An 18,912-nucleotide genomic window follows, 5' to 3' on the forward strand; every position below is an offset into this window, starting at 1 on the left:
ATACCCCCTGTTTGATGACTATATCCACTATTTGATGACTATATCCCCTATTTGATGACTATATCCCCTGTTTGATGACTATATCCCCTATTTGATGACTATATCCCCTGTTTGATGACCATACCCCTTGTTTGATGACTATATCCCCTGTTTGATGACTATACCCCGTTTGATGACTATATCCCCTATTTGATGACTATATCCCCTGTTTGATGACCATACCCCTTGTTTGATGACTATATCCCCTGTTTGATGACTATACCCCGTTTGATGACTATACCCCCTGTTTGATGACTATATCCCCTGTTTGATGACTATATCCACTATTTGATGACTATATCCCCTGTTTGATGACTATACCCCCTGTTTGATGACTATATCCACTATTTGATGACTATATCCCCTGTTTGATGACTGTATCCCCTGTTTGATGACTATACCCCCTGTTTGATGACTATACCTCCTGTTTGATGACTATACCCCCTGTTTGATGACTATATCCCCTGTTTGATTACTATATCCACTATTTGATAACTATATCCCCTGTTTGATGACTATATCCACCATTTGATGACTATACCCCCTGTTTGATGACTATACCCCCTGTTTGATGACTATATCCACTATTTGATGACTATATCCCCTATTTGATGACTATATCCCCTGTTTGATGACTATATCCCCTATTTGATGACTATATCCCCTGTTTGATGACCATACCCCTTGTTTGATGACTATATCCCCTGTTTGATGACTATACCCCCTGTTTGATGACTATATCCCCTGTTTGATGACTATATCCACTATTTGATGACTATATCCCCTGTTTGATGACTATACCCCCTGTTTGATGACTATATCCACTATTTGATGACTATATCCCCTGTTTGATGACTGTATCCCCTGTTTGATGACTATACCCCCTGTTTGATGACTATACCTCCTGTTTGATGACTATACCCCCTGTTTGATGACTATACCCCCTGTTTGATGACTATACCCCCTGTTTGATGACTATACTCCCTGTTTGATGACTATATCCACTATTTGATTACTATATCCCCTGTTTGATGACTATACCCCCTATTTGATGACTATATCCCCTGTTTGATGACTGTATCCCCTGTTTGATGACTATACCCCCTGTTTGATGACTATATCCCCTGTTTGATGACTATATCCCCTGTTTGATGACTATATCCCCTGTTTGATGACCATACCCCTTGCTTGATGACCATATCCCCTGTTTGATGATTATACCCCCTGTTTGATGACTATACCCCCTGTTTGATGACTATATCTCCTGTTTGATGACTATATCCACTATTTGATTACTATACCCCCTGTTTGATTACTATATCCACTATTTGATGACTATATCCCCTGTTTGATGACTGTATCCCCTGTTTGATGACTATACCCCCTGTTTGATGACTATACCCCCTGTTTGATGACTATACCCCCTGTTTGATGACTATACCCCCTGTTTGATGACTATATCCACTATTTGATTACTATACCCCCTGTTTGATGACTATACCCCCTCTTTGATGACTATATCCCCTGTTTGATGACTGTATCCCCTGTTTGATGACTATACCCCCTGTTTGATGACTATACCCCCTGTTTGATGACTATATCCCCTGTTTGATGACTGTATTCCCTGTTTGATGACTATACCCCCTGTTTGATGACTATACCTCCTGTTTGATGACTATACCCCCTGTTTGATGACTATATCTCCTGTTTGATGACTATATCCACTATTTGATGACTATACCCCCTGTTTGATGACTATACCCCCTATTTGATGACTGTATCCCCTGTTTGATGACTGTATCCCCTGTTTGATGACTATACCCCCTGTTTGATGACTGTATCCCCTGTTTGATGACTATACCCCCTGTTTGATGACTATATCCCCTGTTTGATGACTATATCCCCTGCTTGATGACTATATCCCCTGTTTGATGACCATACCCCTTGCTTGATGACCATATCCCCTGTTTGATGATTATACCCCCTGTTTGATGACTATACCCCCTGTTTGATGACTATATCTCCTGTTTGATGACTATATCCACTATTTGATTACTATACCCCCTGTTTGATGACTATATCCACTATTTGATGACTATATCCCCTGTTTGATGACTGTATCCCCTGTTTGATGACTATACCCCCTGTTTGATGACTATATCTCCTGTTTGATGACTATACCCCCTGTTTGATGACTATACCCCTGTTTGATGACTGTTTGATGACTATACCCCCTGTTTGATGACTATACCCCCTGTTTGATGACTATATCCACTATTTGATGACTATACCCCCTGTTTGATGACTATACCCCCTCTTTGATGACTATATCCCCTGTTTGATGACTGTATCCCCTGTTTGATGACTATACCTCCTGTTTGATGACTATACCCCCTGTTTGATGACTATATCCCCTGTTTGATGACTGTATTCCCTGTTTGATGACTATACCCCCTGTTTGATGACTATACCTCCTGTTTGATGACTATACCCCCTGTTTGATGACTATATCTCCTGTTTGATGACTATATCCACTATTTGATGACTATACCCCCTGTTTGATGACTATACCCCCTATTTGATGACTGTATCCCCTGTTTGATGACTATACCCCCTGTTTGATGACTATACCTCCTGTTTGATGACTATACCCCCTGTTTGATGACTATATCCCCTGTTTGATGACTATCCACTATTTGATGACTATACTTCCTGTTTGATGACTATACCCCCTGTTTGATGACTATATCCCCTGTTTGATGACTATCCACTATTTGATGACTATACCTCCTGTTTGATGACTATACCCCCTGTTTGATGACTATACCCCCTGTTTGATGACTATACCCCCTTTTTGATGACTATATCCACTATTTGATGACTATATCTCCTGTTTGATGACTATACCCCCTGTTTGATGACTATATCCACTATTTGATGACTATATCTCCTGTTTGATGACTATACCCCCTGTTTGATGACTATATTCCCTGTTTGATGACTATACCCCCTGTTTGATGACTATATCCCCTGTTTGATTACTATATCCCCTGTTTGATGACCATACTCCTTGTTTGATGACCATATCCCCTGTTTGATGACTATATCCCCTGTTTGATGACTATATCCCCTGTTTGATGACTATACCCCCTGTTTGATGACTATCCACTATTTGATGACTATACCTCCTGTTTGATGACTATACCCCCTGTTTGATGACTATACCCCCTTTTTGATGACTATATCCACTATTTGATGACTATATCTCCTGTTTGATGACTATACCCCCTGTTTGATGACTATATCCACTATTTGATGACTATACCCCCTGTTTGATGACTATATCCCCTTTTTGATGACTATATCCCCTGTTTGATGACCATACCCCTTGTTTGATGACCATATCCCCTGTTTGATGACTATACCTCCTGTTTGATGACTATATCCACTATTTGATGATTATATCCCCTGTTTGATGACTGTATCCCCTGTTTGATGACTATACCCCCTGTTTGATGACTATATCCCCTGTTTGATGACTATATCCACTGTTTGATGACTATATCTCCTGTTTGATGACTATATCCACTATTTGATGACTATACCCCCTGTTTGATGACTATATCCCCTGTTTGATGACTATATCCCCTGTTTGATGACTATATCCACTATTTGATGACTATACCTCCTGTTTGATGACTATACCCCCTGTTTGATGACTATACCCCCTGTTTGATGACTATACCCAGTATCTGATTACTATATATCCCCTGTTTGATTGCGTTAATAATTCATTGTGATGATTCTGAGGCATACAGTGTATACCATACACTTGAAAATTGATCCCCTATCCACCCTGATTAATCAAGATTCCAAAATATCCACCCTAATCATATTGTATTCATGATTCCGAAGTAAATGTATTCACCCTAATTAATCATGATTTTTAAGAACCGACCACAATCATCATCTCTGTGTACCCATCATGATTAATCATGTTTCCAAAGTATCCACATAATGATTCCACAAATATAGGTGTTCCATAAGTTTGTAACTTACCTAGTATGACTTACAAAGGCAATTACAAATGTAAATAACTTCTGAAAATGTTATTCGATAATTTGGAGCCTAAGCAGGTTTGTGATCTCTGAAGGCCTTGTCAATGCATGATTATCATATCACAACTTGTCAGACTGTATTTATCCATTTTATCAAACCATCAGGAATTTGATGCTGTCTGATTGGTCCAGATGATCCTTTCTGGTGTGTACGTCAGAGGAGTTCCCCGGCCTCCTTATCAACTTTGGGAGGTTTATTTGATCAACTATAAACTTGGTAACATATTTATTGATCAATCAGTTTGTGCATTTTAAAGCACTAGTTGTCAAGTCCATGCTGTTTAAAGGTTCAGCTAAGTTGTAAAAAGAAAATTATTATACTGTTACAGTTTGTAGGTTTTGACTGTTGAAATATTGTTATAATGTGTTTTAATGCACATGTTTGTATCCATTGAAGAAATGAAGAAGAAAGAAACATCGATTCAAGAAGAGAAATAGTCGGATTGCTTTAAATATGTTACCTATCATAGAGACAGCAGTACAAAACATAATGGAAAAATGACATATTAAATGTAGAATTTTTCAAAAAACAAAAGCACCTTTAAAATGTCACATGTATATCTTCAATATTTTTATAACATCTATAATGTACAAGGTCTGAAAAATGTCAAGTACAAGCTGTGAGAGGAGTTGATTACACAAAGTAGGTACCCTATTACAGGGACACCCACCCGCCCATCATTCACCATTCTATAAGCAGTTCGCACATTGTGCAACCCGGGCAAAAAAAAAAAATTGTGATAACTGTTCTTAAATTCCTAATCATTTAATGAAGCAGGATAATTTGGTCTACTCATGACTATATGAACCTGGTCAGTATTGGTTGACCTCAGCCTATGACCTCGGTCAACCAATTTCTGACCAGATCTGTACAATTTCTGACCAGATCTGTATAGTCACGAGTAGACTTCATTAAAAGTCAATGATTGTATAAAGCTGCCTCCCTATATCAGATGTAATAAGAAAAACACATGTGTACTGTAATATGTTCTGTATAATGTAAATAAATATCACTGCTGATAAACAAAAAACAAACTGTTATGGCCCAATGATTTATCACTGCTGTCAAAGTCCAGAGTACCCTGGTTAATTGTCCTGACTACCAAATTCTGCCCTCAGCATAGGCTGGGTGGGCCAGGCAGTAGACATGGCCTGGCTAATTGTCCTGACTACCAAATCCTGCCATCAGCATAGGCTGGGTGGGCCAGGCAGTAGGCGTGGCGTTTCCATGACTCCTCTGTTGATCTCTGAATTAATCTTCTGAGGTCCTGCTCTTCCTTTCGTCTCAATTTATTTCTCATTTCTTGGTCTTCTCTACATAAATAAGCATGCAAATATAGTCAGGGTATGATGTTAAAGATATACCATGTATGTCTACATGAATAGTTCAGAGTTCCAGCAATAGCTCTCTGAAAAAAATATTAAGGCAGATCAGATCAATTTTGGGTCGTATGGGGCTTTAATGAATATTTGAAGGTATGTTTAGACACAAGTATAGTAGGAAAATCTGTTAGGAATTTTTTGATATTAAATTTATGAGACAGCAATACAAGAATACAATGATATAAGGCCTCAACCGTGTGCAGCTTTTTGTGCGCTGTAAATGTAAGGTTTTCATAAGGAGTGCATGGATCTGTAGCTCTCTAATATGTCTGAATATTTTTTTCAGAGATCGAGACACAGTTCTGCAGCTATCCCAGCAAACGATTTAATATGTTCCTAAATTCTAGAGAATACCTGGGCCATTATTGAATGCCGACTTTTCATGAAATAATAGTATCTGCACCAAAACAATCTGAGTACAAGCTACTCTTAATTACCGCATGTGTATATATATACATAGATCGGATCACCTATCATTTGGTAATGCACAGAAAGGATTCAAGGCTGTTTATGAGATTTTAAAGAAGGGTAGATTACATACACTATCAGTAAGCTGTCAGTACGGTCTTTATTGTAGCATTGTAGAGCTGATTTTATTGTATGGGTGTGAAGTACGTGTGGGGTACTCTCTGGCATCTAGAGAGCCAATAGGTTGTATATTGTTTATCGTGAATGACATAAACAATTGAGTCTGCTTGGTTTGTGTTAACAACATCCTTTCAGGTGTGTCTTGGTGGGATTGTTACATTTGAATGTACATGTATACATGCAATTTAACAACAAACTCTCGGTATTTACAAAGGGGTCAAGGTGAAAATGCATAGGTATGATTTTTATTAAGGACTATCTATCTTTCTTTTCGTTGGTAGACATATATAGATATATATATACTAGATATTAAAAGATTCATGTAAATGACATAAGATATTTGTTTTACACCCCTTTGAGAAAGTGCCACAAATTTAAACCTATATGTATGCTTGCAGGTGTTCAAGGCCGTAGCAGTTAGGGACCTCTGTTTTTAAGGTCATATCCGAAAGACCCATGACTCAGAGTGCATTTGGTGAAGGAGCAGTGACAACATGATATAATTTCAAGTTTGACATCACCACGAGCAGGGCTTGAACTCATGACCTCCTGGTTACAAAGCAAATGCTCCTAACCAGTAACCACTGTGCTACTGCAAAAGGTAAAAATGATCCCCCAAAAAATGAATATACATGTGCACATAATTATAGAAGACAAGATTAAGAAATGTAATATAAAAACATATACTATGATTGTGGGATTAATTCCTTTAATGAAAATGCTTCTATTGCATGGTCACAATTTTTATACAATGTAATTCAATAAGTTAGAACTATAAATTGACTGGATAACTTCAAGCCTGACTACAAAGAACAGTGCCCAGGTCTCAATAGTTGATGTAAAGCAGACCAAACTTTTAATGGAGACCAAACTGTTAATAGGCCAAAATTTTAATGGAGCATACACATACTAACACATTAAGGTATGCTTTCTGCATTAATTATAATAATGATAGTAAAATTCATATATCACCTTATATAAAACAAATTACTCTAAGGCGCTTTACTAGGGTAAGAAGAAGAATAAAACAATAAAACACAATTAAATGACAGTATGACATAAGACCTATGGCATTTCAGATATATAATATACAACATGTACTACTTATCATTAAAGAACAAAATGTATTAACAAGAGGCTCATGGGCCACATCGCTCACCTGAGTCACTTTGCCCCATATTTAAAGATTTTCCCTATATATTCGCATGTAAAACTTTGATCCCTATTATGGCCCCAACCTACCCCTGGGGGTCATGATTTTTACAAACTTGAATCTGCACTATGTCAGGAACTTTCATGTAAATGTAAACTTCTTTGGCCCAATGGTTCTTGAGAAGATGTTAAAAGATTTCTTCTTTATATTTGTATGTAAAATTTTGATCCTCTATTGTGGCCCCATCCTATCCCCAGGGGCCATGATTTTAACAACCTTGAATCTACACTATGTCAGGAACCTTCCGTGTAAATAGAAACTTTTCTGGCCCAGTAATTGTTCAGAAGAAGATTGTTAATGATTTTTCCCTATATATTTGTACATAAAACTTTGATCCCATGTTGTGGCCCCATCCTACACCTGGGGGTCATGATGTTAACAAACTTAAATCTACACTATGTCAGAAAGCTTTCATGTAAATCTCAGCTTTCTGGCCCAATTGTTTTTGAGAAGAGGATTTTTAACGAGTTTCACTATATATTTGTATGTAAAACTTTGATCCCTGATTGTGGCCCCATCCTACCCCCAGGGGCCTTGATTTGAACAAACTTGAATTTGCACTATGTCAGAAAGCTTTCATCGTACTTTCCTAGCCCATTGGTTCTTGAAAAAACTTTTAAAGATTTTCCCTATATATTTGTATATAAAACTTTGATCCCCTATTGTGGCCCCATTCTATGCCCAAGGTTCACAATTTTAATATATTTGAATCTCCACTATGTCAAGAAGCTTTCATGTAAATTTCAGCTTTTCTGGCTCAGTGGTTCATGAGAAGAAGATATCTAAATGACCCCACCCTATTTTTGCATTTTTGTGATTATCTCCCCCATGGTCCTTCCACTGCACAGACGTGAATCCTATGCAATCACCCAAGGATGATTTGTACCAAGTTTGGTTGATATTGGCCCAGTAGTTCTGGAGAAGAAGCAGAAAGTATGAAAAGTTTACAGATGACGGACAACTGATCAGAAAACCCTACTTGAGCATTCAGCTTAGGTGAGCTAAAAAGGGATATAAAGTGGGCAGTATTCATTAATTTGATATCTTCCCAATTAACCAGAAGACTCATGAAAAATATGGTATGTTAATGATACATGTATTTAGTAACTTTAAAAACTGATAAACAAATACCATTAACAGTTCATCTCCAAATTTTTCTCTCCAGTATTTAATGTACAAGGGTTAAGAGAGAGAAAGAGAGAGAGCTTTGTTTCTAGTGGTTAAATATTGCACAACATGGGAAAACATGAGTTCTACAGAGCTTTTGACCAATATAGAGGTTCATATAGTACATGCCTAATCAATACCCACTAATACAAAACAATCCAAGGCAGATTTAAAAAAAAAAAATTTGGGTTTGCTCCCCTTTCATTCGTTTTGTTCTCTTCTGAGAGAATTGATGGTACATGTAATATATGTATAATTCAAATGTGATGTACATGTATAAGCATGTGATGTACATGTATAAGCATGTTAAGTATGTGATGGACATGTACAGTATAAGCATGTTAAATATGTGATGTACATGTATAAGCATATTAACAAATGTGCTGTACATGTATAAGCATGTTAAGTATTTTGAAAATATACCAACATAAATATTCATGTATGTATGTACTAGTGTGTTTGATAACAGATAATTTTAAGAGACATGTGTATATTTGATCATGACAATATCATTTATTATGATATAATATCTATGATAAAGTGAAATTGTCAATTCTAAAAGTAACAGGAGCTCCAGGAGTTCTGCAAGGCGAGGTATATCCCCTTGCAATCAGTGAATACAAGCATTTTCTATAAATTCAGTCCTGTAGTGACCTTGATCTCTGATCTTTTGAACCCAAAATTAATAGGGGATTTTCTCTCTTAATAACATAGTCACATGTGAAGTATCAAATCAATCGATTCCAAAATGTGGTCCCAAGAGTGTCTACAAGCTTTTCCTATGAAGAACTGCAGTGGCAGTGAGTGAGTGAGATCAACCTTTGACCTTTTGAGTCCAAAATCAATAGGATTTTTCCTGATTTTTTGACAACAAAGCTACATGTGAAGTATCAAATCAATCAAGCAAAAACTGCGGCATCTAGAGTGTTCACAAGCTTTTTCTATATAGTCTCGTAGTGGCCTTGACCTTTGAATTAAAGTACAAGGGCTGTTAGTTATGTAATTTGTATTGTACCACAGCGTGATAACGCTTTGCACAATTTCGCGGATGATGATACTATTGAATAGCTCTATTCAATACCTTTCTAATGGTATAAACACAAGCCTTCAGCTCCACATAGTTTTAAATTTATAGTCATTTCAATAGAGCCAGTCGTTGACCACTGTTGTAAAAATGGTTGGGAAACGGGCAATCTAATTAAAATTAGATCTTCCATCCGCTCCCCAGTTTTTGATACGTCGAGCGACGTATCGAAAACTGGGGAGCGGATGGAAGATCTAATTTTAATTAGATTGGGAAATGGGTTGAGAATATTGAAGAAATTAGAGCTTATATAAAAGTTTGCACAAAACTCAGTCATTCGGTAATGCAGATTTTTACTGAATTGGGGGTAAGTTTATGGGTCTGATAAGGTATCTTATGAGGCAGTTTTAAGGTGGAGAAAGAAATTTCTGACTGGCACAGCTAGAGTCCATCAAAGATGCAGCAAAATCTGGCCAACCTGTGGCTGTAACAGGCAAGGCAAATGTCTCAAAAGTCAGGGAAATAATTGAAAGTGATGGCAGATCGATACATGATTCGTGATATTGCCAAAGCTGTTGGCATATCACTATCGCAGGTGCATTTCATTTTGAAGCGTATTTTGAAAGTACGAAAGATTTCTGCCAGATGGATACCGCATATATTGACAGATGACCAAAAATGGGTACGAGTACAAACCGCTAAGCAATTGCTCAAAATGTTTCCCAAATTCAATCAAAGACAATTTGCAAACATTGTTACTGGTGACGAAACATGGGGCCAAAAGAACCATAAGCACAAAGAAGGTTCTTAATTGCATATTTTTCTCATGTGATGGTATAGGTGTACAAATTCCGGTGTTGAAGGGCAAAAGTGTTACAGGTCGATTGGTATTACCGAGATGTTATATACTAAAAAGCTCAAGAAATATTATCATAAATGACGTCCTGTGTCAGGATTTAGGTATGTTTGTCTACTTCATGATAATGCTCCATCATATACATCTGAGCTTGTGAAGCCTTTTCTGAAGTCGGAGAAGGTTATAGGTTTGCCACACCTACCATACTCTCCAGATCTAGCCCCATGCGACTTTTTCCTTTTTCCAAAACTTAAAAAGTTCTTATTTGGTCGTCGTTACACGTCCGACAAGCCCTTGGCTCATCCATCAGTCAGTGTCTCACGTCTACCTAAATCAGCGTACCGTGACCTCAGTCATCAGTCAGTGCCTCAGAGGTCTACCTAAATCAGCGTACCGTGACCTCAGTCATCAGTCAGTGCCTCAGAGGTCTACCTAAATCAGCGTACCGTGACCTCAGTCATCAGTCAGTGCCTCAGAGGTCTACCTAAATCAGCGTACCGTGACCTCAGTCATCAGTCAGTGCCTCAGAGGTATACCTAAATCAGCGTACCGTGACGCATTTCAGAAATGGATTCAGAGATTGAAATTATGTATTTCAAACCACAGAGAATCCTTTGAAGGGATGTAATGTTCATTTCACTTATTTGAGTCGAATGCTTTTGAGATATCGTACAATACATGTAATATTGAACAGCCCTCGTATATATCACATGTATGAAAATTACAGAAGGATAATAATTAATCAACTACTGCAGCACTGAGAACTGTTAGGGACTGAATGATTATTAGAGTTCACCTCATGCAGATGTCAGAATAGATCATATTTTTTGTTGACAGTATGTTTTTGCATTGTCAGAATCAAGCAATGGCATAAGAATGAAAGGTTGTTGGTTTGAGTGAAAGAAATTTTAAACAAAGTATTAGTTACCTGGCTTTTTGGGCTGCCACTGAATCTTCATCGTCATCTACTTTCACTTTCACTCTTGATATTATAATGGATTGCCCAAAAACTCTTGCCTAGGTGAAATATATTTTAAGACTCATGGATAAATACAAAAATATTCTCTATATTTCATTGCAAAAAAAACAGACATTAATTAAGGGTACGTGAACAAACCAAAAAGTTCTGAGTTAATTAATATATCATATACTATTAATATATGTATAAAAATTAATTACATACAAAATTATATATATATAATACATGTATGTATATCAAATTTTACACAATCATTCATTGCATGTAAAGGAGGAAATATTCGCTTGAGTTTTATTTTCGCTATATTCGCGATTATATATTTTTTTCAACATTCATTACCATGCACAATTACTTTATACAGCTGTAATAATTCATTTACACAACTACATTGTAGGACATAATCCATATCCCACTTTTAAAATGAAAACACTCCTTGTTCTTTCATTGACACTACCTTTTAGTTTATAAAGGACATGGTTACCAGGGTATGGGGTTAAATTCCGCCCTGTATCCAAATCAAATTACATTCCTCAAAATTCTTTCATAGGGTGTATGTTTCTATGGAATGAATCCAAATGATTAATCATGTCATGATGTGTTCGTAAGAAGCTAATATTAATAATGTATAATACATATGTAAATACAGAATAGCTAGTTTACAATAATGTACGTGCCATTTTGACGTTACTTTATGTGGTCTTTGGTGATCAGGTTTTCCAACAGTCTGTTGGAATTCCCATGGGCACGAATTGTATTCCTTTGTTAGCTGACCTGTTTTTATTTTCGTATGTAGCAGAATTTATTAAAGAACTTCTACATGAAAAGAAAAAATCTCTTGCTGTGGCCTTCAATGCGACATTAAGATATATCGATGACGTTTTATCTATTAATAAACGATGCCAATTTTCATTCATATGTTGATTCGATATATCCCTGTGAACTCGAAATAAAAGACACCACAGAGTCGTCCACTTCTGTTTTATACTTAGATATTTTATTGAAAATAGATAGTAATGGCAAACTAACAACTCAACTTTATGATAAACGGGATGATTTCAGCTTCTCCATCGTCAACTTCCCATATTTATGTAGCAATATTCCATTATCATCTGCATATGGTGTTTATGTCTCTCAACTGATTCGATACACAAGAGTTTGTTCTGCGTATGATCAGTTCTTAAATCGAGGCAGGCTACTGACAAACAAGTTGATGGTGCTGGGGTTTCAACAGTCTCGTTTAAAGTCAGCATTTTGCAAATTCTATGGTCGTTATAACAGTCTAGTTTGCCAATACAACCTATCAGAGGTCAAATGCTGGCTGACTTATTTCATAGTGATTGTTAGATCATTCTTGGCACACACAAAATAACCCAGTGTGGCAGAGACTCTAAGAAGCTCTATTGTCTGACGAATCAGCTCATGGGTAACACGTCTGAACCCATTTTACTTCAGGGAAAGGAATTATCGGAAAACTTTGCTAAATATTTTCATGGAAAAATAAGCAATATCCGTTTATCAGTTTGCGAATCTATTGCCTCGAACAATGACGCAAAAGATCCTTTTTGCTCTGATATTCCATTTGATGGTGAACACCTCAAGAAATTTGCACTTGCAACTACAGGAGAAATTCGAAAACTTCTATGAACTCAGCACCCAAATCTTGTGAAATGGACCCTGTTCCTGCACATCTATTGAAACAATGCATTGAGAGTTTCTTGCCATCCATCACTTTAATCATAAACAAGTCGCTGTCGGAATCCATTGTTCCTAGGGACTTTAAGCAGGCAATCATTCAAACCATTATTGAAAAAGCCAGGGCTTGACAAACAAATTTTCAAAAACTATCGCCCTGTGTCAAATCTCTCGTTCATTTTGAAGATTCTTGAAAAGGTTATTGTAAAACAAATCGAAGCTCATTTGGAGATGCATCAACTGCATGACAATTTTGACAATACAAAATACAAAACAAAAAAAAAAAACCCAACCTTCAGTTGCTATTTGAATTGTAGTTTGTTATTATACTTATGTCCTTTCTCATCTTCGAGAGCCAATTAAAGGTTGTTTTAAATTGTTTTATATGTTATCAGGGTAATTATATATATCATTACATTGGGTACTATATTTAAAAATAATAATTATACATTTTAATTCCGACACTATGAACATTTTATTCACATGTCTGTGCACATCGATTTTATATTACATGTACCTTTTATCTCACAATGTCATTTGTAAAGTGCTTTAAAGAACTAATGTTGATAGGGCGCTATATAAAATTTTTAATTACAAAAATTACAATTATTAATTTTGACTACAGATATAACTCTGTTTACATGATCAAGATATATACATATGTTGGGCACACGGTAGGTGTGACAAGTCAACAGGGGATGTTTTGTTTACTCCTCCTAGGCACCTGATCCCACCTCTGGTATATCCAGGGGTCCATGTTTTTGCCCGTGCATCTCTCTATTTTGTATTGCTTGTAGGAGTTATGAGATTGATCACTGTATCTTCGCCTTTCATGCATATGACTATGTTAACCCCCCCCCCTCCCCGATTTTATTTTTTTAAAAAGATAATGATTTCTTATTTAACAAATCTTTCAATGCATTGGTATTTACGCAAATAAAACAGTTTGAATTATAAATCATGATCACTGTCTCCATTAAGCCATGTCCAGAGTCCACATGGGAGCTTATGAGGATCGTACATTTAACCCTCCCCCCCCCCCCTTTCTGCTGCTTGCTACATGCCCAATTTCATTGAAATAATCTTCAGTTTCCTGCCTAAATACTGATTCTACAATTCCCTTTTTGGTCAGTTTCTAATGATGAATGAAGTAGTGACAGCTATAGCTAGTCTAAACAGTACCAAAGTCATGACTTTAAGACAATTAATGCATTAAATTTAGCAAATATAATACAGTCAGTCAAAGGTTTATATTGTCCAGGAGTTTGTTGTCAAAATAGTGAAAGGTTATATGCATAGTAAAATATTCAGTTTGAAGAGTATGAATTATCTACATTATATTCACCAGTAATTATGTAAATTGAAAATGGAAGGATGTCAAACATTTGTTCCAGTTTTGTACAGATGATTTCATGATGATATTGTAATTTGGTTCTGTCCTCATTCCTAACTTCAATTCTAAGAGGGGTTGTTGTAGTTGTTCCATACTAACCCCCCCCCCCCCAACCCCCCCAACCCCCGATTCATACATGATTCTGATATATATTTCTGTAGTGATATTTTGTGCATATCCCACTAAATACTATTTATCATTAAGTGCTAATTAAGTGAACGGTGGGTGGGATGGGTAGAGGAAAGGAAATCCCTCCACAATGTGTGAAAATCGTGCTCTTACTTGAACACCTATTATACAATTTAATGATGAAAATAATTAAAAGTAACCAATGGCTAGCTAATATGTATTTCTAAATACGTGTTCCAGTACATGAATGCATGTAAGCTAGGTGATTCTGTAAACAAAGATTAATTACAGGCATGTAGAAACAAGGGAACTCGGCCCCCACATTCTTTTGAGAATGCAGTTTTCCCATAATTTTTACATGCGAAGTTCAATTTATCAGCCCCCTTTTTATGGTACATGTAGTACTGAATGCTTGTGGAAATGAAAACTTAATTGAAAGACATCTTTGTTCAGATATCCACTACCAACATTTTCAGTTTTATGGCAGGGTAGATATTTAAAATATTTCATTATCATAATATAGTATGAAGCGTGACCTCTCCTAAACAAGTTCGCCAGCTTTATGATATAAATGCCAGATTGGTGAATTTGGAAGTTAGCTCCTAAGCTTTTGAGCACAACTGTGCAGGATGCTACAACTAAGTATTTACTGCATGATTCATTACTGATCCCATTGGTGCAAACATATTACACATCTATTACTGAACTCTATCCAGTTGAAAAAAATTGTGTCAATTCAAATTTTTAAAGGGTTTTGAAGGGACTATACTTTGTGGCGGAAGGATTGATTAATCAAAAAGTTCTAAATCAACGTAATATTACAGTTTCTGGTTCATCTAATATATCTTCTATTTTTATACTCCTACACGTACAAGAATTTCAGTTTTATAATTTATGATACAAGTAGCTGAGACTTGGAACTAAATCAAATGTTGTAATTTATTAATTTGGTTGACATATTTTTTGAAATAGAACACCAATTCTTAAAAAAGTTTAAAATTAATCAATTTACTCAAAATTTTTCATAAGAATTCAATATGTTCGCCAATAATTAAAAAAAATATTGGTCTCCAACCCCTACTTTTTTTTAGTTCCATTTTAAATTTTAAGACAAGACCTTGAAAATTATGTGAAATTTTAGAAATTGACACTATTCCTAATATGTCTTTTTAAACTCTCAAATTTGATTATTTTTTTTTGTATATCAAGTGCAAAAAGGTCATTATTTATTTCCATTACTTGTATGACACTTTTTTTATCTGTATTGTTAGAAGACATGATGATGTATCTATTATATGTAATGATTGATTTCTGTTGCTTATATTGTGTTGACAGTAAAATTAATTGAATAAATTTTAAGTGCAAAAAGGTCATGTTTAAAACACTGTAGCTTAATAACAAGCATTGCAACCCCAGTTTTTTCTGATGTTGTGCTCGCGTAGACGATTACGCACAGTTCTTGAAGTGATTGGTCGAAGTCCAGGAATGATACAAGCAGTCAAACTTGCTGTCTGGAAACGATTTCTCAGGTGCACAAGTTTAATGTGGTTGTCCTGTTGACATGACATCACACGAGGATGCCCAGAACATGGTCGATCCCGAGTGTTACCAGACTGTTGGAAAAATGACTGGATGGTGTTCCTATTAACTCCAAAGTGTCTTGCTACGATATTTTGTGCCATTCCAGCTTGAAGTGTCCCAATAACACGATTACGTTGGTTTTCGCTGAGTCGTGGCATGACAGAAGGGTAAATTTTGTCAAAACTAAAGTGCTTTTCTTAACGAATAGTGTCCAAACAAACCTTTTACACTTCTTACTTCAAACAGTATTGGCCAGTAAAACTCGCGCGTACGAACACTTCAATAAACAACATTATGTTCACTAAACATGATAAAGTCTGTGCATCTGAGTCGGGTACTATCCGATATTGTTCAAAAACATCACCTTTATCGATTGTTTTGATTTTATAAATATAAACAATAAATATAGAAAAATCATACTAAATTTTATGATGCACAATTCTTTTTTCCGCTAGTATATATATATATATATATATATATATATATATATATATATATATATATATATATATATATATACACACACACATGTATATATATATATATATATATATATAATATATATATATATATATATTTATATATATAAATATAGAACATAACCAAATCCTGGATTCAAACTCACACACTATTGCATACTATGATGCGAAGGAGCCTCGATCTATCCTCCGTTGAAAATAAATGTTCATAATATTAAACAATAATTTATAAACTAAGATTGCATTCGGTTGCAGACGTGCAAATTTTTTAAAACCAGGCCAAAGTCATGATAAAATTTATATCGAAAGTCTAATAAACCTTAAACACACATTCGTACATGTGTAGCATAACTAGACCTATGTTCTGGTGTATTCTTTTTACACACGTGTTATATGTATCATGAGTTTTTTCCTTTAGATGCGCAATCTATTGAAAATGTATATGCAACAGACTCAATAAGTCAGCCTATATGTACGTTAGAATATTATCACTAACGTGGTGTATAGACATATAGACTTCCATTGAAAATGCATGTATCTAGATAAGTACACCAATTTAGAGGGATAACTTCTAAACTATTTATGATAAGAAAAAATATTGATTGAATTTTGTTGATATGTAACAGTAATTGCACAGATACACATATCATTGCGTATCCATATCGAGCATTAACAACGAACAAAATTGGAATCGGTAATATCCATGTCGAAGATTCTGGATCTCACAGAACATATCTCCAATTCCCATGATTATATATCATCAGGGCCAATGTCTTAGCACATGATCATAATGATTAAACCAAGTGAAACTACATTTCAGGTAAACAGGCAAAAACTGGAGCTTAATGTACCTAGCTCTTAACAGTGCTATTCTCAGAACTTTTTGATCGCCCCTCACATTATATATTTTAAAATTGAACTAAATCTCAACTACACATTATAGTACATATGAAATTACCTCTCCAGAGATGAAGAAATCCACTGCTTTCTGTATTGATTCTTCATCATTCATCAATGCCCATCCAACACCACTAACACCTCTATGTACTGGATCCTAACATTACAAAGAACTAAATATTCAGCTGTTTTATAGATTAGTGATGTAAGCTCCTTTATATAATTGTGTGCAAGTAATATCGATGATATTTGCATCTATATTTACAAACCATGATGTAAATAAATACAAAGATGTGAACAGTTCAGGTAAACGTAGTAAGAACCATTTATACATGGAATATATGTGAATATGTGGTCGTCAAATGGGTTCAATTACTGGTGGCCAGATACATGTAGCTCAGTTGGTAGAGCACCTGACTAAAGATTTTGGGGGCCCAGTTTCGAATCCCAGTCTGATGTGTTTCAACGTCATACTTTCTGTTACATTTGGTGCCATAGACCAGCCCCTGGAACTGATAGGTGAAAATGCCTGCCAGGGGATAAAAATACTGGGTAGATGTCTTTAAGGTGTGAAGACATTTAAGGAGGGAGAAATATGACAGTCAGACAGGTTCGATTGCTAGTGGCTAGAGCACCTGACTGGCACTTCAGAGGGCCCAGGTTCAAATTCTGGTCTGGTGTGTTGCAATTTTTCCCTTTAAATTACAAATACATGCTAGCTCAGTCATAAATAACAAATGATAAATGTAATTAGAATTGCATTTGGGTTTTGAATTAGCAATTCACAGACAATACAAGTGATAAAAATTCATACAACCCACATTTTACAATTAGCATATGAATAGTCCTCTTATTCATAAAGGCAGATAACTCTGACAAACCTTCATCAAACAGACTTCTTCTAAGTTGCAGTCAGCATCCATTTCTAGGATGGCCTCTAGTTTTTGAGTGGTGGTGCTCCCAGGGAGATTACTAAGGTACAGACACAAATCTCTGCTCCCTGGTAACTGTAAAACAAACAGACGAACAATTCTACGTCACACTTTGAGATGAAACTGTTTGTTTAAATAGACTACCAGACATCATCATCGTCTATTTCATCATATTTTACTGCAAAGCTAACATAGAAATTTCCATGAGCCTGTAATTCTACTTGAATTCCTGGGTGTTATTTTTAGGATTCCATCATCTTTCACTATGAATTACCAATACCATGCAACTGTAATGTGTTTCGGAAATATTTTTGCAATATGTTTGGGATTTTTTTTTGGCGTAATTAAGTCAGCTATAGATCACCACCTTGTATAGATTTCTATGTATATAGTTCTTGAATATAATCCAGGGGTAGACAAATGGATTTTTGAAGTACTTGCC

General features: G+C 35.8%; 1 protein-coding gene across 4 annotated transcripts in view; it reads right to left on the reverse strand.

Moving 5' to 3' along the window:
* Positions 1 to 4,370: 4,370 nt before the first annotated feature.
* Positions 4,371 to 18,912, reverse strand: part of LOC125659591 (uncharacterized) — a 48,872-nt gene continuing 34,330 nt past the window's right edge. For all 4 annotated transcript variants that reach the window (XM_056149445.1, XM_056149443.1, XM_056149442.1 and 1 more), the window contains 4 exons: positions 18,420 to 18,545; positions 17,600 to 17,695; positions 11,317 to 11,405; positions 4,371 to 5,471 (listed from right to left, as the gene is read on the reverse strand). In XM_056149445.1, the coding sequence (XP_056005420.1) occupies positions 5,327 to 5,471; positions 11,317 to 11,405; positions 17,600 to 17,695; positions 18,420 to 18,545 (456 nt within the window). In that variant the 3' untranslated portion in view covers positions 4,371 to 5,326. The remainder of the gene's footprint in view (positions 5,472 to 11,316; positions 11,406 to 17,599; positions 17,696 to 18,419; positions 18,546 to 18,912) is intronic.

Source organism: Ostrea edulis, chromosome 9, assembly GCF_947568905.1.
Source record: "Ostrea edulis chromosome 9, xbOstEdul1.1, whole genome shotgun sequence".
Taxonomy (NCBI): Eukaryota; Metazoa; Mollusca; class Bivalvia; order Ostreida; family Ostreidae; genus Ostrea; species Ostrea edulis.